Genomic DNA, 25,251 nt, shown 5'->3' with positions numbered 1-25,251 from the left:
TTTTATTTGAAAAAATGTATGCCACACATGAAATTTCCTCTTCTAGTATTGTAAAACCATTTTAAAACCAGTGTACTTCTATCTTCTCATAAAACCTCAAGCTGTCAGCCTGGCCTATCTTTCATTTAAATTGATTTATTTGAACAATTCAGACAATTTGTCAGTATTTTTTTAAAAAAACTTTTAATTCATAATGTGTCTGGCTTCGTGGCCAGTAAAATAAAATAAAAACCAAAACCAACCAAGCAACGAACCAAACAAACAAAAAACCCTTTGTGTGATTGAAAGTCCTGTTTTAAATAAAATTTAAAGTTGAATAAGCATTATGTGTGCAATAAGTTTGGTAGATCTTAAAAAAACAAGTGTCTCTTTTTAAATGGTATTGCTCCAAGATTTCCTAGTGAAGTTGTGCACTGTCAGGACAGTGTGACTGTTTGCCAGTGTTCACTTGGTGTCAATCATGTGGCACTTGTCTTACTTTTGTATAGCTTCTCCTGTTGTTTCCAGTCCTATTGACCTCTGTTTGGAGGTTGGCAGACTTCCAACTTCTTTTTGAAACTTACAAATTCTTTTCTATTGTAGCTTTTTTTCTAAAACTAGAACTTGGAAAAGATCTCTGATAAAAATGTTAGCCTTCTCAGCAAGATTTTTAAAGTCATCTATCAGCCCACAGCACTGCCTGCAAAGGAGCTGTCTGCCATAGACAACTTCTTTCATTAGTTTCCCCAGTGGCACAAATCACACTAACTTCTAATATACTAAACACGGTGCATTAAAAAAGAAAAGTTCCTTTAGGGTGGTGAAAAGGCTCAGCAGGTAAAAGTTTGACAACTTGAGTTTAATCCCCAGGTCCACAGTGGAAGGAGATCACTGACCCCTAAAATATGGAGTGTTGCTACACACATGATTATGATACAAATATTAAAAAAATGTGGCTAACTTCCAAAATCTTCACTTTTTAAGTTAAAAATGTGTAACACTTAAGTTTGTTCTAGCCCGTAAGTGTCCGAGTAATTTAGAATGACAGTGCTCCGTCACTGTGGATTATCTTGTAGATGACTGATTACAGTATAAATACGAGACCTAGTTTAATGCCCACTTTAGAAATTCACGTTAGTGCTTTTGTTGAAGGTTTTAATTTTGAGGGAGGATCTCACTATGCAGCTCAGGCTGTCCTGGAGCTCTCTGCTCCAAAGAGGCCTCAAAGTTGCTGCCATCTTCCTATTTCTGCCAATGTTAAAATTGTAGCAAAGCCACCATGCCCAGTAGTTATGGCATATATTTAAAGGCAAAATCGAGCAGAACCCAGGATAAAATTAATGCTACTAGAGAGAAAGGCTTCTGAAGGCATTGAGAAGTTTGCCATCATCTGGGCTTATTGTTTTCCCATCTTCTTCTATCTACCAGAAAGGATGTCCACATTGCCTTTTCAACCTCTATCTTTAAAATGAGCTGACATCCTGGATGTAAAAGCACAAAACTTTAAATTCCCCAACCCCACCCCCGAATTGCAAACACTAGCATGCTACCACAAGTACAAATCTCCACACCTGGCTTCATGTGATGGTTGTACCCCAGCATTAGGCATGTGCTACATGCTTAGGCTATGTGTAAATCATGCAAAAGAAACAGTAACCCTCATGTTTAGACTTTGATCTCATCTCAGAGTCATCATGTTATGTATAAACAGATTTTCCAAAAAACGAAGAAAAAAGTAGCATCTAGAACACTTCTGGTCCCCATGATTTTAGATAGATATGCTCAATATTTCACCTATATGGTATAATTTTGAATTGTCCTTTACCACTGCAGGTAAATTTAAAGCATGTGTTCCTAAGGAACACCTGATGGACCTGAGTCTGATAATGCTATAATCAAAACTGATCAAAACAAAGCCATTTCATGGCAGAATCATGATTCCAGCGGTCTCGAAAGATAAACTATTTAAATACTACATGTTTATATTTCCTTTCTTGTCCTTATAAATCATTGACATGCCAAGTCATGTAGACTATGTTAAGGACAATGTGCTATGAGCCCTGTATCTGTTGAGTCCATGATGTGTTCCCATCCAAGAGATTACAGGGAAGCTAAGTGATAGTCTATGTGTATGCTTTTCATTAATAGTTGAACTTTTGGCTCAAATCCAAGTTTGAACTTCATGGTACTAAAGCTAATAAAAGATGCTATTCACATTGCCCCATAGAATTTAAAACATCACATGCAATAATGTGTTTCTGTCTTTGGTGATATACTTAAAATATTAATTTCAATTATTTAAGGTCATATATTAATTTCTTAGGATTAAAAATACCACTATCTTTTATGGCCTAATGGTGTGACCATGCATATAATTAGTAACTGACTGGAAGCTCAAATGTTAGTTCAATAGTGATGGTAAGAGCTTAAAAATCGGTTTAAAAAGACATCCATTTATAAAAAAAATACTAGACAGCTGTGGTGATTCATGCTTATAATATCAGCACTCAAGAGGATGAGGCAGGAGGATTGCTGCAAGTATAAAGTGAGGTACTGACCCAAAACGGGAGATTTACATCAATTGAGAAATAACCAAACATAAAATAAAAAGTAGCAAGTACATACATCAGTGCTTACAAAGGTATTGATATCTAAAATAATTTATTAAAATAAGAAACTGTCAAGTCTGCAATATAAGTATGAAAGTAGGAGATAAATAGGCAGTTCACATGAAAAGAAACAAAAATTATGAACATATGGCAAAATGTTAATCTCTGAAAGTATAATCAGAAATCTAATGAATGTAAAAGTTACTGAAATCCCATTTTTGCTGTCATTTACATCTGGCACACAAAATGAACATAGCACTATGTTTTATGTACCTATACTTTGACTAGAAAATCTCCACAGTCCTCACTTGTTTTCATAACATAGTTTGACCAAGTTTTATTATAAAATTATTATATTTCATATAATTGGTGGTCTTATAAAATAGCATTACTGAGTTATAATATGGAATGCATATTAATAGGTCTAAAATTATACTTTTTCTCTAGAATTTCTTTTTAGAGAAATTTTTTTTTTAGGAGAAAAACTTTTAAATAAAGCATTATTCATGTTAAGATTATGTTTGCTGATGAGAAATTGGAGATGAACTAAATGTCTAACACTTTGTCGTTTTCAACAGAAAATATTTTTTGTGTAAGATTAAATTTTAAAAACCAAAAGAAAATGGTGCTTTTTAGAATATAAAACTTGATTTCTATAAAGGTTTGTATTAGAAAAGATTATCTTACCATCATAATGTGATAGCAGAGTTATAGGCATTTTTATCCTAAATTTTTGTCTTAGATATATAAACATATTTGAAATAATTATACTTACATAATAAAATGTTATATAAATATATACATGGAGGAGTTTTACCTTTAAGGATTGAGAAGCTGGATGTGGTGGCACATGCCTTTGGCTTTAAGTCCCCATTGTGGAGAAGTAGAGACAGGCAGATGTCTGTGAGTTCAAGGCAGCCTGATCTACACAGTGGTTTCTAGGTCAACTGGAGCTAAAAAGAAGAGAGTGAGCAATTATTCTCGATGTAAATAACCTTCAGTTTGCTTTTTCATAGTACATAGTAAGATGTTATTAGTCTGTATCTAATGTGGATCGTTTGAATAATTATCGATGTTATTACATCCTTGAAGTTAGTATCTAAATATCCTTACAGAGAAGTAGTCAGAATTTTATCATAAAGTCAATTCAGTCCTCATCGGTACTCTAGTCTTCGGAGATCAAAAGCAACAGTACAGAAATTTGTCTTCTGGCAAGTTCACTAACTAAAGTGAAAAGCATTTTCTACACATTTATGGTAGTGACAAAATTTGATAACTCAGTAAACTGTCTTTTACTACGTGCCCAATGCAGTGTTCTCAAATTTTACTTAACTTCTGTGATAGGAAGGGCTTTGGCTAGCTGACAGTTTTACCAGATTCCCCTCCTCCCTTTTCTTTAAAAAAAAAAAAAAAAGTTTTAGGCAAGGTTTATACAGGTCTCAGGGTCCAGTCCTTCTGCTCTAGCCGGAGTGGTGGGATTACAAGGAACACTACCAGGGCCAGGTTCTCGGTGTAGTTTTTAGCAGCAATGAAGCTTTTATCTATAAACTTTTATTTTATCGAAATGCCTATGTGGGTTGTTGTGTAACTCATTTTTAAGTACAGCCTCCTGCTCCTTCCCCTTTTTGTTTTAGTTTTAGTAATCCTTACTTCTTCATTCCTGTTATGCTCCTAACGCTGAGCTCACAGGGACTGTGACAGATGTATACTTAATAATTGTCTTCCATGATGCAGTTTTCTAACTTTTCATTCTCTAAATAACGTTGCTCAGAGCTGAAGAGGTGACTCGGCAGCTAAGAGCACACACTGCTCTTGCAGAGGACCGCGTTTGCGCCCCAGCACACCTATCAGGCTGCTCACAACTCCCAGTAGCAGCTCCAGGGCATCTGTCACCCTCTTCTTGTTTTCACAGGCAGTACTTGTTGGCATAAACTCATACACATATACATCATTTTAAGAAATAAAAATAGGTCTTTTTAAAAATAGAAAATTGTTTGTTGTCACCTGCTCAGTTTATATCATTGCCTTCCATCAATCAGAAAAATATTTACTGAGCAACTACAGTGTGCTAGGCACTGCTTTTGGAGTATAGTAATTTTATGTGTATTCTCCTTCTTAACCTAGCCACCATACTCTCTCTCTCTCTCTCTCTCCCTCGCTCTCTCTCTCTCTCTCTCTCACACACACACACACACACGCACACACACACACCCCTGACAGTTATGATTGATTTAACTTATTCATTTCTGTACTTTCTCTTCTATGGGTGTACACTCCCAGACAGCAATAGCTGCTATTTGACATTTCCTTTGGTTTCTCCTTAGTATGCATGCTGGAACATTTAATAACTACTGTTTGAAAGCATTTCTCTTTGTTTCAGGATTGGCAGTGTGCACAATCAAAAGGCTGCTTCTTTTTAGAAGAAGATGGTGAAGTCGTTAGTCATCAGTACAAAATGCACATAACTCAGAGATCTGTGCTTTACCTAACAATTAAGCCATTATATCTGAGTCAAGTTGAAGGCAAGTTCATATTTCCTGTTTGTTTGTTTGTTTGTTTGTGGGCAGGGTTTTACTGTATAGCTCTGGCTGTTCTAGAACTCACTATGTAGGCCAGGGTGGCCTTGAACTCACAGAGATCCACCCGGGAGTAAAGGCGTATGCCACAAGGCTCAGCTATTTTTATTTTTAAATGCCAAGTTTAAATGCCAAGTTCCTCCCTAAAAATACTTTGTATTTTCTCATCCTAGTTAAGAAAGTGATCTGCCCAAGAAATGTATGGTTTTATTTAGTTTTGAATTTTTAAATTATGTTTATTCTTATTCATTTATGTTTATCCATATATAGAAATGGTGGCTCACAGCAGCTGGTAAAGTCAGTTCCAGGGGATCCCACACCCGCTTCCTGCCTCTTGAGGCTCCTGTACACACGTGGTACATATAAACTCATGCAGGCAGACACACATACACATAAAATAAATCAGTCTTAGAATTTAAGTTGCCCTGTCTCGAGGAGTAAGCAAGAAGAAGTTGGCAGAGGATGAATAAAGATCACAAGGAACAAGAATATAAACTGTAAGAGATTCCCCCTTGAATGAGAACTTTTTTTTATTAAGAGAAATGAAGTTTTGGAAGTGAAAATTTTTGGTTCTGATTTTTCAAGCATATGATTTTTGAATATGTATCTCTGTTTTGCTATTGATTCTGTTGTGACTGGTGCACTGTTTGGCATTTATTTTCTGTGGGTTCTCAGAGTCTTGGATTTGCTACCTTTCTTGCTTTTGAAAAATCCTCTCCCTTTATTTCTCCTGCCTTCTTTTTTCCTAACACGCCTCCTGCCGTGCTCCACCGTAGGAAACCCAGGGCTTCAGAGCCTCGCCTGTCCTTGGAAAGGCCTCAAGCTCTTGTGAATAGCATCAGTTTCTGTAGTTGATCCATTCTTTCTTATTGACAGAGCAGCATACTTTCAGCTTGATCTCAGCAGAGGATTTTAAGTAGGGAGAGACAACGTGTAACCCGACTGTCCATAGATTGTCCTTCTCCTGTGATTGCCAGGGCAGTGTCAGCGCTTGGCTCCCACTTTTCCTTCCTGAAAGGCTCTGCTTTCATTTAGCTTTGACTTGGTCTTATACCTTAACTCTTCTTTTTCGGTGTTCTTTGTTTGTTTGTTTTTGTTTAGGAAGAGCATATTGAGATCAAACCCAAGGCCTCATGCATGCTAAACAAGAGTTCCATCATGGAGACATGGCCAGCCCTTGAAATGCATCTTTGATGATTTCAAGAAACTAGGCTTTTTAGAAACTGAGTGTGGAAAGAATATTTCTCATAAAATTAAATATAGCAGTGGCATATTATAGATATTAAGATATTTGAATATAAAAATAGAATGTATATTTCCTTTTGAAAATCTACTGGGTAAAGAACTTAAGAGAGTGCTCAGTGTTTGCTTGACCCGAGGTGGGTTTTGTTGGTGATGATGTTGTGTGTATTTCTAGGAAAACACTCCCCCTGGTTATCGGTTGACACAGCCTTATATATTCTTAAGAAGAAGGAGAGTCCAGCGGAGCCAGAGCTCATGTGTTTTACCGAACTACGAAACAGAGAAGTATACACATATATATATTTTTAATGTTTAGGAATGTAATATGAAGTCAAGTTGAGGAAAACAGTAGCTGTTCACTAGTATTTAAATTCAAATTTTCTGTATTCTAGGGTAGGTATAGGCAGGTATATGTAATATAGGAAGACATACATAGTAGCATAGTCATCATGCTACTATATATGTTTAATTAACTGTAAATGACTTTTTCTTATATTCTGAGGTTTTTTTTGGGGGGGGGGTCAGTGGATTGAGGATGGATTTAACTAAGTGCCCTAATGTATCTCATGCAAATATTTTTTGTTGTACTCAATAAAAATATTTCCATTAGATCCTCCTCACCATCCAAATACATGTTTCCAGTTACTAGAAACATTGCTTTTGATGTTTGTCTTACTTGTACAACTTCAAAGTTTCTATTCTCGGGCTTGATTCATGTTACAGGGTTCAAAAATAGTCTGATGGAAAGAAATGATTTAAAATGTTTTTATATGTTACCCTTGAGGTGTTCTGGCCTTTTCTAATTATGTATTTTATTCACAGGCCAAATATGTAAGTAGATACACACATGTGATTATTTCATAAGGACTACAAAATACAACCTACCACACAAGCACAGAAGTAATACTATCCAAAGACTTACTTCAGTATCATATTAATCTTTATATTGGGCCAGTGACAGACAAGCATTTTCCTGATGGAATGTTATATCGAAGTCTTTTTTGGAGGCTTAACAGGCCAGGTGGTTTTTGCCAGACCACATAAAATGGCAGATGTTAACATTTTTACTAAGCTCTTCCTCAGCTGACTATGAAGTGAAGCTCAAGATAAAGTGGTGTCGGAAACAATAGCCTTTTCCGTTTGGTTTTGGGTGAAATGACTCTTAAAAGATTGCACGTATAAAAACAATCATTCATAGGAAGGCTATGTTTCAACTGAGTTTCTGTGTACCTCTTTATAGGCCTCTGGTCATCTTTAATATGTCATATTAACAAAGGATTTTTACTAGTACTTCTGGCATCAGTTATTTTCCTTAAGAAGAGTTTTGTACCTCAGAACTTTCCACTTGCCATTGATAGTGGCATTTCACCATTATAAATGGGGAGTAATGGAAGTTTATGGGATAACATATATTAGGAAGTAGCAATGTGTGTGTGTGTGTGTATATAATATATATATATAATATGTGTGTGTACATATACACACATACACACATATATATATGTATATATATATGTACATATATATATACATATATATATAGTTTGTTTGTTTGTTTGTTTTTTAACACAGGGTTTCTCTGTGTAATGCTGGCTGTTCTAGAACTTGCTCTGTAGACCAGGCTGGTCTCAAACTCATAGTTCTGCCTTCTGGCTTTCAAGTGCTGGGATTAAACGTGTGAGCCACCATGCCTGGTTAGATAACTTTTAGCTCTTATATGTCAGCCTATGTATGGCCAAACTAAACAATTATCATTTCCAAAACATGGATTTGGTAGTTTAGACTTCATAATGATCCTCAGTTACATTGAATTAATCTATCAAAGTAGGGCTTGATGCCAACCTCAGAGTAATTATGGTTCTAGGATAATCAGGCAGAAAGAATCTAGAACTAAGATATCAACTGGATAATCAGGCAAGAAGAGTGCTGAATCTAGAACTGAGATGAGCAACTTATTGATGAACCTCCAGGATGACCTAAAATATACATAGGGGTTGAAAATAATATTTTAGCACTATTTGGTGGTTATTGTGTACTGTAGCACAAGTAACTGCATTTAGCTATTATTGACAATAGTGGAATATGTAGAGTTAAGATGATCACAAGATGATCCCTGGTTTTTATAAGAAATGTTGAGGCTCCAGAAAGCTCCTGGGAGGTACATAGAGGAGTACTGATTGCTTTTTCTATAGAACAGGCGAATAAAATATTTTCCTATACAAATGTCTTGACACTCATTATAAATATCCAAAGTTTGTTAGAAAACAGTTTTAGATAAGCAGGTCTGTCTAGGACTCTACATCTTGTTTTATAGTACATGTCACACAAGTAATCTTAACAATCCACATAAAGTATTTTGTCAAAAACTATAAGGGACATCCATAAAGACTCTGTGTGTGTGTGTGTGTGTGTGTGTGTGTGTGTGTGTGTGTGTGTGTGTGAGAGAGAGAGAGAGAGAGAGAGAGAGAGAGAGAGAGAGAGAGAGAGAGAGAGAGGCTCTTAAAGAAAAGATGTATTATTTGACTTTCCTGTGATACCAACCCTGGAGAGTCAGAGGCAGGAGGTCTACAAATTCAAGGCCAGTCTGCGCATCATAACACATTCAAGGCCAACATGAACTGTGTATATTTCATACCATCTGAAAAAATTTAAAAAACATATGAATTCCTGGCTTAAAAGTCAAAAAATAAACAGCAGCAGAAAAGAGAGTGACATTGTATTCCATATAATTCAGGCTTACAAATACGTTTAACTCATAAATTTGAACTTAACAATTTAACTTTCTTGGATTCCATTGAAATGCTTTTTACAAATCACATATTTATATTTTTACTCCTTTTCTTTAAGGAGCTTAGAGTTTGCATTAAAAAATTCCTAAGAATTCTCTGCTTCCTATTGAAGACATTTGCATCACAAACGTTTGTAAAGACATTTGGTGATGACTTAGATGATAGATAATGTCTTCTCTACTTTTGTTTTTAGGTAATTTTGAAATATAAAGAACCATAGTCCATGGTCTTGCTCTAGGGCTAAGTGCAAGGTAGAAAAGAAAAAGAACTTAAAAACACTGAAAGGTTAATAAACTATAACTCAATTGATAAATGTTGACTTAAGTCAAATGATGTCTAAAGTTTCACCCTCAGAAGAAAAATTTAAGTCATTAAGATTTTTGGTTGTTTACTTTGTTTAATTCTTTTGATTAAAAAGGTGTTTGGATGGACTGGTGAGCTAGAACCAGGAATTTATTGGTTAATTCCCTCCACAACTGGCTGTAGGCTAAAAAAAGAAACAAAACCAGTAACAGAAGAAGCCCAACTTGTACACAGAGATGAAACAGGGGAATTATCTCTTACAAGTGAGTTTAGGTAAGTTTTATCAATGCTAGAACTGTGCCATGTCACATAGAATATAAATCAGTCATCTGTTTTTAGCTTTTTACTTTGGCTAGCTCCCATCCCTATCCTTCTGGTTTAATTCAGTATCTTACCACAGCATGATGGATAGTGTGCTTATGAAAGAGGAACAAAAGACCAATACCTCATGATTCCATCTAAGTATTCTCATGACAAAAATCAAATATGTGCAATAATAGATATATTGTTTAGCTTGACTTATTCATCCCACATGTATACATATACCAAAGCATGCCATATATAGTAAATATATATTTTTAAAATTCACTATGTAACCAAGAGTGGCTTTGTATTTGCAAGTCTAGGATTGTTGTTAATATCTAGGTTCTATGTACTTGTTCATACTAAATGTATACCTCTACTAGGTTCTTCTCCACTAAATATTGCCTTTAAAGGTAGATGTAAGTTCCACTCTGAATTTTGCAGTCAAAGGATCCATTGCTGAGCTATGCCCCCTATTCTTGATCTTGATGACTGTCAAATCTGAAGTCTAAACCTTAAGTTCATCTCCTGTGTCCTAGATGATATTCAAAAAGAGTTTTGGCCACAGACAGATCAAGATGTGATATATCTCAGAAAAAATTCTTCAATGCCATTAATATTACTGTCTTTGAAACTTGTCCTCAAAAACTGCTTTTAGGAAATAGAGAGATTGCTCAGTGGCAAGGACACTGTGTCCTCTTCTACTTGGGTTCAATTTTTAGCACGTATGTGGTAGTTCGCACCCTCTGTAACTTCAGTCCTGGCAGATCCAGTGGCCTCTTCTGGCCTCCCAGACATCAAGCATGCAATAGTGCACAGACAGATGTGTAGGCAAAACATACATACACATTTTTAAAAATTCCTATCTTTAGATGTTTTGTACTAAAAATAATAATTTTCAATTTTTACAATTCTAGGTCAACTCTATTGGAGATATTTGAAGTAATTGATTTAGATGGCAATGGTCTGATTAGCCTTGAAGAGTACAATTTTTTTGAATTGAGAACAAGTGGTGAGAAGTGTGATGAGGACGCCTGGGCTGTCTGCAGAGGTGAGTGCTTTTCTTTTCTGATGGATGGATAGAAGAGTGTGGCATCCTTCATTCTCAGAAACAAGCCAGACTCTCCGTGGAAGGTACTATAACATGGAAGGTAGTGGGGGAACCCTGGAGGGGTGGCACGGTGGGTAAGAGAACCCATTGCTCTTGCCAGGACCTCAGGCCCCAGCAGCCAACTCAGGCAGCTACCTTCAGCCCCAGGGCGTTCTACACCCTTTCCTGGCCATCACAAGCATCTGTACTCACACGGTACACATAAACTCATGCAGGCATACACACATTCACACATACAAATATATTTTTAAAAAAAGTAAGTCTCTATTCTTAAACTTGAACATTTATTTTTCTTAAAGTGATAGTTGGTATACTTGCTAAAAGATATGAATTACTTAATAATTATTCAGCTTTTAGGGGCTTAAAATATATTTTAAAAACTTTAAAATTATTTATTTGAGAATTAATATATGTATATGTAATTTTAATTTTTTCAGAGCTTATTTTTAATGATGGTTCTTAAACACTTTAACCTCCCTTGTAGCCCACCACCTACCAGAGGTAGTAGAAAAGAAATGCTATGGGGGAAGTGGACCCGTTTAAAAAGGTTCTTTGGAGCAACTCTCATCCGTGTTGTCTGGAAATCAGCAGATCAGTTCACAGGTCAGCAGGCGGCAGCAGCTTACTTTACAGGTTAACAGGCATCAGCAGTTCAATACACTCACAAACGTTTCATGGATACACCGGCAGTCCAGTTAGGTAGAGTCTGGTTAGCAACAGTGTGACATGACTTAGCAGAGATGGCCAGGCCTCAGCCTCAGCTCAAGTCAGCAGAAGGAACCCAGAGTGACATCAGGAGAAGATCTTTGCTGTGTCTCTCTCAGGGAAGTGAAGATCAGTGAAGACTCAATATGCACAAGCATTACACAGCTAGCTGTACCAGGAAGCCAAGCTCTCTCTGAGTCACTCTGTTGAGTCCTATCCAAACATCATGTGTCCTCCACGTGTGTCTTCAGCATGGCTCTTGCCTCAGGTCTTGCCTCAGCATGTGCATCCAATCAGCCTGAGTCCACAGAAGCAGCAAGAAACTGCAGCACAGCATCAGTTTTTTTGGTGTGTTTCTTTCTATGGAGTCCTGACAAATACAGCTCAACTACACAGCGTAAGGTGGACCAATACATGCGTGTCATTAGCAAAGAATCTTTCATCATGTGCCCTTTTACATGCTTGCTTTAGTAGAACATCCTTTCTCTATCTGCTTCAGTAAAACTTTCCCTCACGAGTCCGCCTTAGCCTCTCACACCTGTGTCCACTTTAACAAAGCATTCCTTCATGCGTTTGCCCCAGCAAAACACCATCCAATTGACTTTCCAAAGAACCCTTAAGTTTCTACCTCATGTATACAATGTTTTCATCCATATCTACACCCCATACACTCCCAACATGCCTCTTTCCCACCTTCATGTGTTATCCCTTTTCTTCCTATTCTTCCTCCTCTCTACCTCCTACTTCTCTACCTCCTCTTCATTCTTCTTCCTCCTTCTCTTCTTCTTCACCTACTGAGTTCAGTCAATTCTGCCCACTGGAATACTGACTTCTTATTGAGTTGATCTTGTGCTGGTCTTGTGAAGGTAAGCACATGCAGTGAATTCAGGAGTGCAGGAACACATTTCCAGAAGGAAGCTCTCTCTCCCCTCCATCCTCCTGGTCTTAGATTTCTTCTGCCCCTTCCACCATGTCCTCTGAGCCTTGGGGTGGGGATGTTCCTGGAGGGCTCAACAGTCCTGATGTACTTTGAGGTCTCTTAAGTACTTTAATCAGTTATGAGGCTCTGTATTGACTACTGCCTACTACAGAAATGCTTCTCTGTTGAGACGCCAGGGTTGAGAACAACACATTTATGGACATAAATGTAAATATTCAGGAGGCAGTTTTGATAACATGTCCATTTTACTAAAACAACAGTAGTAGATTCCCTGCTAGGGTCTAGGGCTTTATCTTCCAAGCTGCGGACTTTTGACAAGTTTATAATAACAGATGAATTTCTTCCTGTGGAGCAGGCCTCAAGTCCAGTCATTAAGTGGTTGGTTACTCCCATAACATTCATGTCACATTTACACCAGTGGGAACATCTTGCCTGCAAAAGTTGGTATTACAGCATTCAATGGTACTTCTGGATAAGACCATTGATTTTTTTTTCTTCCTAGTAGCCTGTATAGTACCTTCTGGCACAATGCAAGCTAGCCAGCAGGGAACAATTTTCCAAGTCAGTTCCAAATTGATTTCTCTATGTCCTGCAACCAAAAAAAAAAAAATGTGTCTTCAAGGACGGGGTTTTAACATCTAGTTATGGTAGACAACAAATAGCAATGGTATCTTAGTTACAGTTCTATTGCTGTGATAAGACACCATGACTAAGGTAAACTTATAAAAGAAAGCATTTAATTTGTGGTTCATGGTTCCAGAAGGTTAGAGTCCATGACCATGGTAGACAGGTAGGCATGGTGCTATAGCAGGAGCCGGAGCTCACATCTTGATCCAACAGCAACAGGTGGGGGTTGGGGACTGAGGATGATGTGGGTTTTTGAAATTTCAAAAGCCACCCTCAGTGTCATAGCTCCTCCAACAACACAATGCTTTCTAATTCTTTCCAAACAGTTCCACCAATTGGGGACCAAGTATTCAAACATGAGCCTATGAGGGCCATTCTCATTCAAACCACCATAAGTGGCAGTAGCCCATGTTATTTTAGGGGTCTCTAGAGCTTCCCTGACCAATAACCCACAAGAAGCTGTCTAACACCTGGCACTGAGATTTTTATTTAGTAACCCATGCCTTCTCAGGAAAACATTGTCCACCCATGAAGGATACCTGTATTTTTTTTTTTTAAAGGAAACTACTTTTCCAGTACTTGGTATCATTGGGCTACACAGTGGTTCTGAAAAGGACCACAAAGAGTTAATGAATTAGTCTCACTAAAAAAAAATTAAGAGATTTCCAGAGAGTTGTTTATTCATGTTAACAATTCTTAACTGGGCATGGTGCCCTACACATTTAATCCCAGCATGTGGGAGACAGAGTCAGGAGGATCTCTGTGAATTGGAGCCCAGCCTGGTCTACATAGTAAGTTCTAGGACAGAATGGCTACATTGAAAGACCTTGTCAACAAACAAACAAACAAACAAACACACAACAAAATAACTGTACTATTTTTTTAATTTGTGCTCAATTAGGAAAGCCCATCAAAGGTGATATAGAAGCCAAGAGCACAACAGAAGGAGGCAGAATCAGTTGTCACTTAGGAGGCATCTGAGATTACAATAGGGTTTGTGTGCTTAAGCCAAAGCTTGAAAAGTCGAAGGGGAAAACCTGAAAGCCATAGCCAACTATACACCACAGAACAGGAAGTGTGGAGGCTAGAATGTAGTCAGGAGAGAGAGGAACTGTCCATCACTGCAGTGGCATAGTGTGTGTTTCCTAGGATGGTATAAATTTGTAGAATAAGTAAGCTAGGCAAGGGTCTAATAAATCTGTTTTTCTAAACAGCAAGTAGGGTAAAAATATGATACTACTATAAAGGTTTCTCAAATTCATTTTTATAAATATGCTAATGTTTAATATTAAACTTCTGTTGAGCATGATAATATACACAGTACAGTTTTATCTATAAGATATAAAAATATTGTAACTTTAATAATACAGCTTTTCATTTCTAAGGTTATTGGCATTGTTCTATTTCAATGAAAGTGAATCATAATCAAAATTTTGTTTTCTTTTGTTTGTGTGTGTGTGTGTGTGTGTGTACACGTGTATGTATGATGTGTGCAGATTCATGCCTATGCATGCACATGAAGCAGTCAGAGATGGATGTTGGGTGTTCTTTTCTATCACTGTTCATTTTATTGCTTTGAGACAGAGTCTCTCAATGAGCTTGGAGCTAGACCAGAAACCAGAAAGCCCCAGCGAGCCTCTTGTTGGCTGCCAATTTCTACTACTGGGGTTACAGGCATGCACATAGCCACACTCAGATTTTTTATGTGAGTACTGGGGTCCAAATTTACCATTTTCATGTAAACATGCTTACTCACTAAACCATCTCCCCATCCTCTAATTAAGATTTTCTTATGGCAAAATTATTAGTCAATAAAGTTCTATTTAACTAGCAGGTTGCTATATAACATCAACGGTTTTGAGAGCTCATTAGATGCCAGGTGCTAATCTAAGCTAATATGGCAGCTTGTGAGGAGCCCTGGAACTGCTCTCATTTTACACATAAGGATGTAGAACCAAAGAGATTAAGTAGCTTAACCTAAGTCAGTAAGCAAGACAGTTTCATACCTAAGCTTCAGACCTAGACAGTCAGGTTCCAGAAACACAAACTTTATGCTATCAAATGTTTCTTAAAACATGATCTTGGAGACATATTTGCTTTAGTGACAGCCATAATACACACATACACACACATATATAGGTTAGGTTCTGAAATGTTTACCTTTCTTATCATAGCCAATTTTTACTTATTCCTATTGATGATAAAATATATTATTTAGTTGTAAGATCACCTCAACATGTCTTTTTTTAGACTTAAAAATACTTTTGTTTCTATTTTGTTCAGTAATAGATTTGCTTTTTAAAAGAGGTTTAGATTGATTGGAAAACTGGGTAGGAGATCTGCAGACCCCTGGGATCCATCTTTTCTACGCCACTTCCCCCAGGTCCTGCATATTATCAACAATGTCTGTTACTGTGGTACATTTGTTAGAATTCAGGAGTTCATCTTGCTGCATTATGTACTGTATTGTTAAGGTTCACTTCTGTTGTACAGTGACCAGTTTTGACAACAGTTTAATCCCACAAATGCAGCTATCACAGTATCAGAAAGGATGGTTTCAGTGCTCTAACCTATCTCCCAAACCTTGGGCAGTAATTGATCTTTTTGCTGTGTAATTTTACCTTTTAAAGAATGTCGTATGACTAAATTGCATGTTTTCTGGCAGGTTTCATGGTTTGATCATTTCTCTTTAATGCTGGATAATATTTCATTGTATCAATATGTCACAGTTTGAATTTTTCTATTCCCCTATTGAAGGTGGTCTTATGACTTCCAATCTGGGACATTTGTGAATACAGTTGCTGTACACACTGTGTGCAAGGTTGTTTACAAACAAACTTTCAACTCATTTATATTTCAGTTCAATAAATACCGGACTGAATGCTGAGACAGTGTTTAGCTTTGAAGGAAGTACTGTTTTACAAGTGCTGTGACAGGTTCAATCCCCACCAACCATTATTAGCATTCCTGCTGTGCCACATGTCACCACCAAAAAAAAAAAAAAAAACCATCAGATTTTTGGGTTTTAGGCATTCAAATAGGTATGGAGTTGGATCTCATTGTTTGTAATCTCCTAATATCATTTGACATTCGGTATCTTTGTATCTATTTCCCATCATCTGTAACTTCTTTAATGATGTTTCTGTTGTGCCTAACGCTTACTTTTTGTAATAATGTCTTCCTATGTAACTAAGCTTGACCTTAAACTGTATATGGTACCCAAGGTGACCTTGGGCTTACCATCCTCTTGCCTCAGCCTTCCTAGTGCTTGGATTATAGGAATGTGCCAATTTGTCTAGGTTTTCTTGTCTAATTTTTATCTTTATGTTTTTAAATGATTGAGTTCTAAGAGGTCTGTATATGTTATAAATACATATCTTTTATCAGATGTATGTTTTGCAAGTATTTCCTCCCAGTTAGTGATTTATATTTCTATTCTTCTAGCAATATCATTCACAGAGCTTAACTTGTTAAGAAATTGTATTCTTCCTTATGTCATGTTTTGTATGCTGTGATAACTATTCAAGGTTGTCAACTTGGCACACTGGAAAGAGGGAACCTCAATTGAGAAATTGCTCCTATCACATTGGCCTGTGGGCATGTCTGTGATGCATTTTCTTGTTTGCTAATTGATGGAGGAGGGCCCAGCACACTGTGGGTAGTGCCACCCCTGGGCATGTGGTCTCGGCTTCTATAAGGAAGCTAGATAATCAGAAGTAGGAAAAAAAAGGCAACAAGCAGCAACTCCTGCTCCTAGATTCCTGTTTTGACATTCTGCCCTGGCTTCCCTTTATAATGGGCTGTGACTTGTAAGCTAAAATAAACTTTTCCTCCCCAGCTTGCATTTGGTCGTGGTATTTATCATAGCAACAGAAAAATAAAATAGAATGTTTGTGGTGCTGTTGTTGTCTTTTAAGTCAAGGTCTCATGTAGCCTAGACTGCCCTTGAACATGCTACACAATCAAGGGTGTAATTCTAATTCCTAATTCATCTGCTTCTGTCTTCAAATGTGAGGACTGTTGGCCTGATTCACCACAGTGGCTTGGTTTGTATGCTTTTAAAATTGTGTCTAAAAACTTCATCACCAAACACAAGTCAGACTAGACTTCTCTCCTGCTGTAGAAATGTTATAGTTTTGTGTAGTATAGTTTCATCTGTGGCTCTTTTGAAGTTACTCTTTGTGAAAGGTTTACAGTCTATGCCTAAATTTCTTATGGATATCTACGTGTTTCCGGACATTGTTGAAAAGACTTGTTTAGTCATTGTGTTGCTTTCCTCCTTTGTTATTTATCAGTAATATGGATATATTGTGTTACATTGACATATTTTTTAATTATCTCACTAATACCCTTTTTGATTATAATAGCTTTATGTAACTCTTTGAGTCAAGTTAATAGTATAATCTGCTTTCTTTTGGTAGACTAAGGGTTAAAACTAGGACTATATTTGCTAGAGAAGTCTTTACCACTGAGCTTTATACCCAGCCCTATAATAAATTTGAAAAATTAATAAGGATTAAGAATTTTAAGTTTTAAATGTCATCAAGTTTTTGCTGGCCCACATAGTATAATATTAAAGATACATTTTTCTTTAATGCTTTCTTTGTAATACATATAAATATTATTTTTTATCTTTACTAAATAGTATATTACTATTATTCTCTCTGATTTAATTTGGATAATTTTCTATAAAAATCCTGTGAATCTGTTTCACTTATAAAACATTCTAAAATATTGTTCAATCAAGTATGTCTTTTGCTTTCTCATAATAATATACAGGAAAGAGGAGCTGTCTCATTTCCATAGAGTATAGTACAGATGGGAGCTGGGGAATCTTTCTTGTTGTAGGAAGTTGCCAAAATATAACCCATTGATGGTATTTATTATCTATAGATTTATTTCAGGACAATCATACATACATACATACATACATACATACATACATACATACATACATGTGTGTGTGTGTGTGTGTGTGTGTGTTTATGTGTGTATGGTATGTATGTATGTCTAGATACTGGAAAGTTTCATTTTTACTCACAAATATTTAGACTTCCCTTGGGAAATGCAGGTTTTTATTATCTAACAGTTTTTCAAGGACCTACCAACAATTTGTTAGAGAAGCTATACTTCTAGTAGTAGTCTCCTTAAGCCTGACCCTTTCAGTTCTCCCTTTCTCAAACTCCAGTAGTCTGGGATTTTATATCAAGCTCATTCAGGTTCTGGTGGGCCTAAAAATAAATTATGAAATATTAATATAAATTCTTAATTAGTGGTCAGGTTGGAAAAATTAGTTTCCTCTAGCTTGGAATGTGTTTGCATTTGTAACAGTGTGCCAATATCTTGGGGGAAAAACCCAAAAACAAAACAAAATAAAACAGAACCCCCTACCCAACCATGTCTTTTGATGGTGTCTGCGTTGAGCTGTGGGAAATTAGAAAAGGAAGCAAGTTTGAGGGATTCTTAATTTTCTTGTTATTGCTAACAACTGAAAGTTTATAATTAATAGTATAAACATTAAACATGTGGGCTTTAAACAATATATAGGAGAAATGTTGGTTGTTTTACAGAAAACTTTGACACAAAGAAGAATGAATTAACAAGACAGGGCTTTATGGACTTGCATCTGATGGAAGCAAATGACCGAGAGGGAGACCCTCTTGACCTGTGGGTGACTCTGCATTCCATGGGCTACAATAAGGCTCTGGAGCTGACAGAGGTAAGACACTCATACTCTGACAGGAGCCTTGCTTTCCATGATATTAGCCCTTGAACATTCTCCTGATACATGACTTTTAAATCTAGACACTCAAGTCCTTGAACTTCAGTAGTGTAAGGTGAATCCCAGGCACATCCCAGGTGAGTTTCCAGTACTTTACTGAAGCATGTTCTTTACTGAAATATACTGTCAACTATGATTAATCAAAACAGTTTGAAAGCTGATGTGCAGAGGGAAATTAGTAATTCAAATGTGTATATTTTCTGCTGGAACACTGTCTAAGAATGGAGTTATGTGAGGAGAATTCTGAATGCTTGTGAGAAAACTCCAAGAAAACAAGACAGGGGTCTTGTGACCTCACTCTCTTCAAAATCACAGAAGTGTTCTTGAATGTGCTTTTGTGCCCCATCCAGATGTAGCTGATAGGACTGAGTTTACTTCAGTTGTTCATTACAGCTGACTATTGCTATTTGCTTACATGCCTCTATGGAAAAACACATTTTTGCTACCTGTGGCTTGTCCTATTGATTGAACATCTTACTCATGTGACTCTTCCTAACTCTCAGACTTTAAAGTGACTGATGCTTTCAAAAAAGTTGGCTGGTGCATGAGATTTTAGTGTGCCTCATTTTTAGACCCCACTGTCCCAAGTTCAGGCCAACAACCTATTTTAAATTAGAGATGGTTGTTTGAATTGTCAAAATCTTATTTATAAGTAGAGGAACTTGATCCTAAGAGAAAGAAGATTCTCTGAGAATAAGAAGGATGTGTCTGCTGAGAGTTGGGAATGGACAGTGGTTTTTAAAGTCTCTGAGATTGCATGGCATGCTGTGTATGTCTAAAATCTTAGCACCTGGTAAAGTACTAAGCTGATGTAGGAGGCCCTTGAGTTTGAGTCTAGCCTGGGATGCATAGGAAACCGAGAACATCCTAGAATAAATAGCAAGCCCTGTCTCTAAAAGTAAAAGACAAAAGGAAAAACAGTAACAGCACAACCTCTAACAAACAAGACGTTATAAGAAGTGAGTCAAAGACCCTCTGCAACCATGATGCCCACATTACCCAGGTGTGGTCAAGAAGACAAGTCCCAAGGATTCTCTGATTTACCTTGTGGAGCCTTTTAATATACCTTTTAATTGATAGAAACTCATTTACCTGTAATGTTAATCCAGGTTCAGCCAGAAGCATGAGATTTGATGCAGGCTCTTTTTTTTTTTTTTAATTTTTATTGGATGTTTTATTTACATTTCCTATGTTGTTCCCTTACCCCATCCCCCACCCACCCAGGAACCCCCAATCCCCTCACCCCTCCTCCTTCTTCTCTGTGGATGTAACCTCTATCTACCCTCCACTCCCACCTCCCCCTCACCCTCCTCAAAATTCCCACCCCCTGGGGCATCCAGCCTTCATGCGGTCAAGGTTCTCTTCTTCCACCTATGCCCAGCAGGGCCCTCCACTCTTACATATTCAACTGAAGCGCTGGATCCCTCCCTAAGTGCTCCCAGGCTGGTGGTTTAGACCCTGGGAGCTGTGGTTGGTTGGTATTGTTGCTCTCTTGATGCAGGCTCTTACAAATGTAAGAAGAAAATCCAAGGCTTGCTTGATTCAATTGTTTGAATTCAAGAATCTAAGCTGGTTTGCCCTGCCTTCATGTCTTAGGCTCTACTAATTACTATGTCCATCAACATAAGAGAAAGTTTTAATTTTTTATATGTGTGAGTTTGTGTGTATGCAAAGTATGTGCATGTAGATGCAGGTGCCCACAAAGGCCAGAAACCATTGGCTTCTGTAGAGCTGGGGTTACAAGTGGTTGCAAGATGCCCCAGCATGGTTTCTTGGTCTTTTGGAAGAACAACAAGTGCTCTTAACCACTGAGCCATTTCTCAACCTTGAGAAAAAAAAAATTTTTTTTGATGAACTCTTAGAGTGGTATAACTCCTAAAAATGGAATCACTCTCTTCAAGATTTTTGTCCAAAAGAGTTTATAGTTGTTTTCTTTATCTAAAGTTTTAGTAATGTGTAATCTTTTGTAATCTGAAGTATTTATTTGAAGAATCCAGAATTTAAAAAAGCAAACAAAAAGCTACATCTAAGTTTAGTTCTATTCTGAGTAGCATGATGAACTCTCACGAGTTCTTACCATCGCCCTGACTAGGACAGGATTATCCTTTTTTCTAGCTTCTGTCTCAGTGTCAGGCTTGGTGGCAAGCACTTCTACCCACTGGCCAAATGAAGCTTAAGTGATGTGATAAGCATTTAGAGTAAGTTTGTTTATTTAAAATTTTACCAGGCTAATCCAAGATTTTGTTTGTCTCCCTCATCAGGCATGCCCGTTTGTCATCAATATCTATGCAGAAAAATGCAAGCCAAGAATCAAAGCTGTCCATATGGAGGCATGCAGTGGGCAACTTGAGAAGGCCATTTGCAAATCTGTCCTTGAGAGAAGTGATGCTAAAGTCATGGATGGCTATGAAAATATAATCGTACATACTTGCAATTATGACACATGGATAACATCAATTATTGAAAATAAGGTATTAAAGCTTTGCACAGTGGCAGTATCATAACCAGTGATACTTATCTAAGGCACAATTATTGCTAATTAAAAATAAGGTATTAATTATAAGGTAGTTTTCCTTATTTTAGTATATATTTTAATAATAATGCTATCTTCCTTCTTACTTTGCAGCCAAATATCCCTCTATATTTTTAATATTTATAATGGACAATTATCCTTTTTTGGTATTATAAATCAAACTTGGAATGATACTTTTATGTTATTTATAATAACTCGAGACCATCATTTTTATTTTAAAATATGAAAGCTAAAATTTGGAGACCAATGAAGAGTCAGCATAACTTTATTTCTATAAAAGATTTTAGTTTTAAAATCTTTTAGATTGTTACCCAGCAAGACCACTAGGAAGTATGAAATACACTTTCTGATTTCAAGTTGAGATACTTAGGAAGACAAATAATCTGAGAGAGACCAGAGGATAAATAAACATTAAGCCATGAAGTACTGCTTGCATGTGCAGTAGTTTTAGCCTACCTGTGTCTCTTGTAATGGTTTAGTCTGTAGAACTTGGGGATAATGTGTGATGAGGGGAAAGAGGGTGGTGGAGTAGAATTTTAGCTTTATCTGAGGTTTAGATACACTGAGAGGCAACCTTTAGAAGCAAGGCAAGCAGAAGAAGCTTGGGGAAGGGACAGTACAAAGGATTACTAGGAAGGTCAAAAACAGTGGTAGAGTGGATCCAGGGCACAAGCTTATTGAGTCAGTGAATAAGAGGATATCACTTACATGGATGTTTCAGACATCTTAGTTGGAAGGTGGGATCCAAGTGAATGGATGTTAGAAAAATAGAGGAGAAAGACAGACATTGTTGCTATAATAAGCAAAGGATGACCTAACTTGCTCTTACTGCCCACAGTGGTCTGGGAATGAAAACCAAAGGGAAAATCAAAACTCATTTGAAAGAAAGCTGCAGATGTCACTGGTGGTCATTTAGAAGGAGACCCCTAGCACTGAGCTGGTTTGTGTGAATTTGTAATGGACTAGATTCTAGAGACAGATGCTCAAGTCTTATTCTCAGGTTTATATATTTTTCAAAACTAAAGACTTTTAATTTTCTACAGTCAGATGATAAAGTGATTATTCACATCAATAATGAACTGAGTAAAAACTGTGTCAACAACAGAGGACTCAACATCTTTGCAGTAGAAGTGGCACCAAGATCTACAATGGTAAATGTTACTCTCTAACTAAAGACTTGGGAAAAGCAATCATTTACTATTAATGCTATATCAATAAGCATGTGGCATGAAATGAAATTGAAAGTTATTTGAGCATGTCATTCCTAACACTAAGTACCCTGTTTCTTCTACAGGAGAGGTAGAGAGATTTGTGTTTAGTCTGTTTCAGATTATTTTCTCACTATGTATCCAAGACTGATTTTAAATTTCTGATCTTCAGTCCACTATGTCAGACTGAGGCTTTCCTTTTAATTCAGTCTTGTCAGTGTTTGATTGAGTGACTATGGGATAGTCATTTAACCTTCTCTGTCCTAGTTTGTTTTAAAATTTGTTTTACATTGTGTGTGCGCACATGTGGATGCATCCATGCACATCTGTGCCACAAAATGCCTGTCAGAGTTAGAGGACACTTGTAAGGAAACCATGTGTGTTCCAGGATCCAGTTCAGGAGCAGGCACTTTTATCAGCTGAGCCATCTGTCAGCTCTGTCCAGTTTAAGGGTAATATTAAAGTAATATCACTAGGTTAGTTAAATCCCTGACAAGGTTAGTATAAAGATAAAATAAAATTATATGCATGAAAGCATTTTTAAACATCACATAGAGAAATGCCAAATATTATGACTAATAGGTTATCTTAATAACCCAAACTATGCTTATCTACACTATTAAGATTGTTCAATGTTACCTCAGAAATGAAACACCTCTAAGTTTTAGATAAGCAACTGAGTCAGGAGCCAGAAATAGCTATGATCTTAGTATAGCAGACACTGTGTTTCTGATGAGGTCACAAATTGGAAGGTAAGAATGAATCAGCAGATTCTGGTGAAGGAACAGAGAAAAAGCTTACTAGTGTATTTTTTACACCCTCCCCCATGTTTTCTGTGAAATTCTGTGATTTAAAGGTTAAGAGTAAAAATATCTTAATCTTTAAGTTTCTCCAATGAAGACTTAGGAAGTGGACTGCGGAGCTAACTCAGTGAGTAAAGTACTTACTGTGCCTCCCCAGAACCCTGTAAGCCAGGCTTGGTGTTGCCGAGCATGTAGCCCTAGTTGAAGGGAGAGAAACAGGCCAGACAGTCTAGCCTGATCAGCTGATCATCAGGGGCAGGTTCGCAGAGATGGATAGTGTTTGAGGAATGATAATTAAGCTTGACCTCTTCCTTCCACATATGTACATGCATACATGTTCACCCACATGAACATATGTACGCATGTGCACAAGGGATTCTTTTTTCTTTGTTGAAACAATAGTCTAACAGGGGAACCCTGGCTGGCCTAGAACTTGCTGTGTAGACTAGGTTTCCCTTGAACTCACAGATATCTGTCTGTCTCTGTCTCTTGAATGCTTGGATTAAAGGTATGCTCCACCACACCTAGTTTCACAGATTTTTTTTATTATACCAGGCCTAGAAATGTAATATTGAAAATTATCAAATAACAATAGATTATCAAAAATAAAAGCTTTCTGTTTTTATATGCAGGTTTGTCAACATGTTATGCCCCTGAATGAACGACAAGAATGGATATATTGTTGTGTGTATTCTCTTGTATCTTAAATAATTCCATTTGGAGCTATCAAACTAAGAAGTATTTTAGATCAAATATTTTATTTATTGACTACATGCTTTTCCATGTAACTGGTATACTTAATAATCTGTTTCATTTCTGTGCATTTATATTTTATGTCCATGTTATATATTTTAGTATTAAAATATAAATAGTGTTTTAAAAGTATGTGACTGTCTTGTTAATTGAGTGAGAAATATAAGTATTTTTTTGTTTTTTAATGAAAAGAAAGCTATAGATAGGATTTTTAAAAATAATATTCAATGACTTCTTAAAAACTTTTGGTTTATCTTATTAAAAAACTACAAGTCCAGCTATTTAAGGGTTTAATTATTAAAAGATAAAATGGAATTGAAGAGACCTATTTTGTGTGATGGGAAACTAAACCCTGTTGGCAATTGCAGGGGTCTTTTGTCCCAACAGCAGATTTCCCACTGGCATGTTTGTGGGTTGCTTTTCACAGAGGGTACAGTGGAACAGTTATAATTAAGCATATGTAGCAGTTAAAGAGACAGCATGTGACATGAAAAATGACAACAAGCAATTAAAAACTGTTTGTCAGTAACAGAGTATCTGGCCAGGCTCAGCCTGGAAATATGAGTACCACCTGGCAGATACTATTATTTTGCCTACTATATGCAAGCACATAGTTTAAATGTTACTTGGAGTTTAGACCATTAATTTAGATATGTGTAAGATGGTGGCATTACCTTACTGGTTGAATTCTTCAGACGGATATCTCATTAAAAGTAGTGAAATATAACATTATTTTGTTTATTGTCAAATGTTTTACAAGCTCAACAGCTGTGGCCATATATCTCATGTTACCTCATACTGAGTTACAGAAAATTGTGTATGGTGCTAAAAATATATAACAAAGTTGTTATATTTGTCTAAAGTAGCATAGGGGCTTTATAATCAGATAGTGGGTCTCATGAAGTATTATCTCATGAACATGGAGGGAGACTCAAGAGAAAGACCACAGGGCACTGGAGTAGGACCTGTCTCACAAAACCTCTCTGCT

At 36.8% G+C, this 25,251-nt stretch overlaps 1 protein-coding gene across 3 annotated transcripts in view; it reads left to right on the top strand.

The window, feature by feature from the left end:
* Efcab7 (EF-hand calcium binding domain 7) overlaps positions 1 to 24,392 on the top strand; it is a 46,552-nt gene extending 22,160 nt beyond the window's left edge. For 2 of the 3 annotated variants that reach the window (XM_028778762.1, XM_028778761.1), the window contains exons 7-14: positions 4,969 to 5,110; positions 6,582 to 6,691; positions 9,614 to 9,771; positions 10,719 to 10,852; positions 18,755 to 18,903; positions 21,228 to 21,437; positions 22,543 to 22,650; positions 24,143 to 24,231. In XM_028778762.1, the coding sequence (XP_028634595.1) occupies positions 4,969 to 5,110; positions 6,582 to 6,691; positions 9,614 to 9,771; positions 10,719 to 10,852; positions 18,755 to 18,903; positions 21,228 to 21,437; positions 22,543 to 22,650; positions 24,143 to 24,217 (1,086 nt within the window). In that variant the 3' untranslated portion in view covers positions 24,218 to 24,231. Of the gene's footprint in view, positions 1 to 4,968; positions 5,111 to 6,581; positions 6,692 to 9,613; positions 9,772 to 10,718; positions 10,853 to 18,754; positions 18,904 to 21,227; positions 21,438 to 22,542; positions 22,651 to 24,142 lie in introns of all 3 variants that reach the window. The other variant, XM_028778760.1, reaches the window with a different exon arrangement.
* The last annotated feature ends 859 nt before the right edge of the window (positions 24,393 to 25,251 follow it).

The sequence above is a fragment of the Grammomys surdaster genome, unplaced genomic scaffold (genome assembly GCF_004785775.1).
Source record: "Grammomys surdaster isolate TR1022 unplaced genomic scaffold, NIH_TR_1.0 341, whole genome shotgun sequence".
In the NCBI taxonomy this organism is placed as follows: domain Eukaryota; kingdom Metazoa; phylum Chordata; class Mammalia; order Rodentia; family Muridae; genus Grammomys; species Grammomys surdaster.
This window is presented reverse-complemented; position numbering and strand designations above follow the sequence as displayed.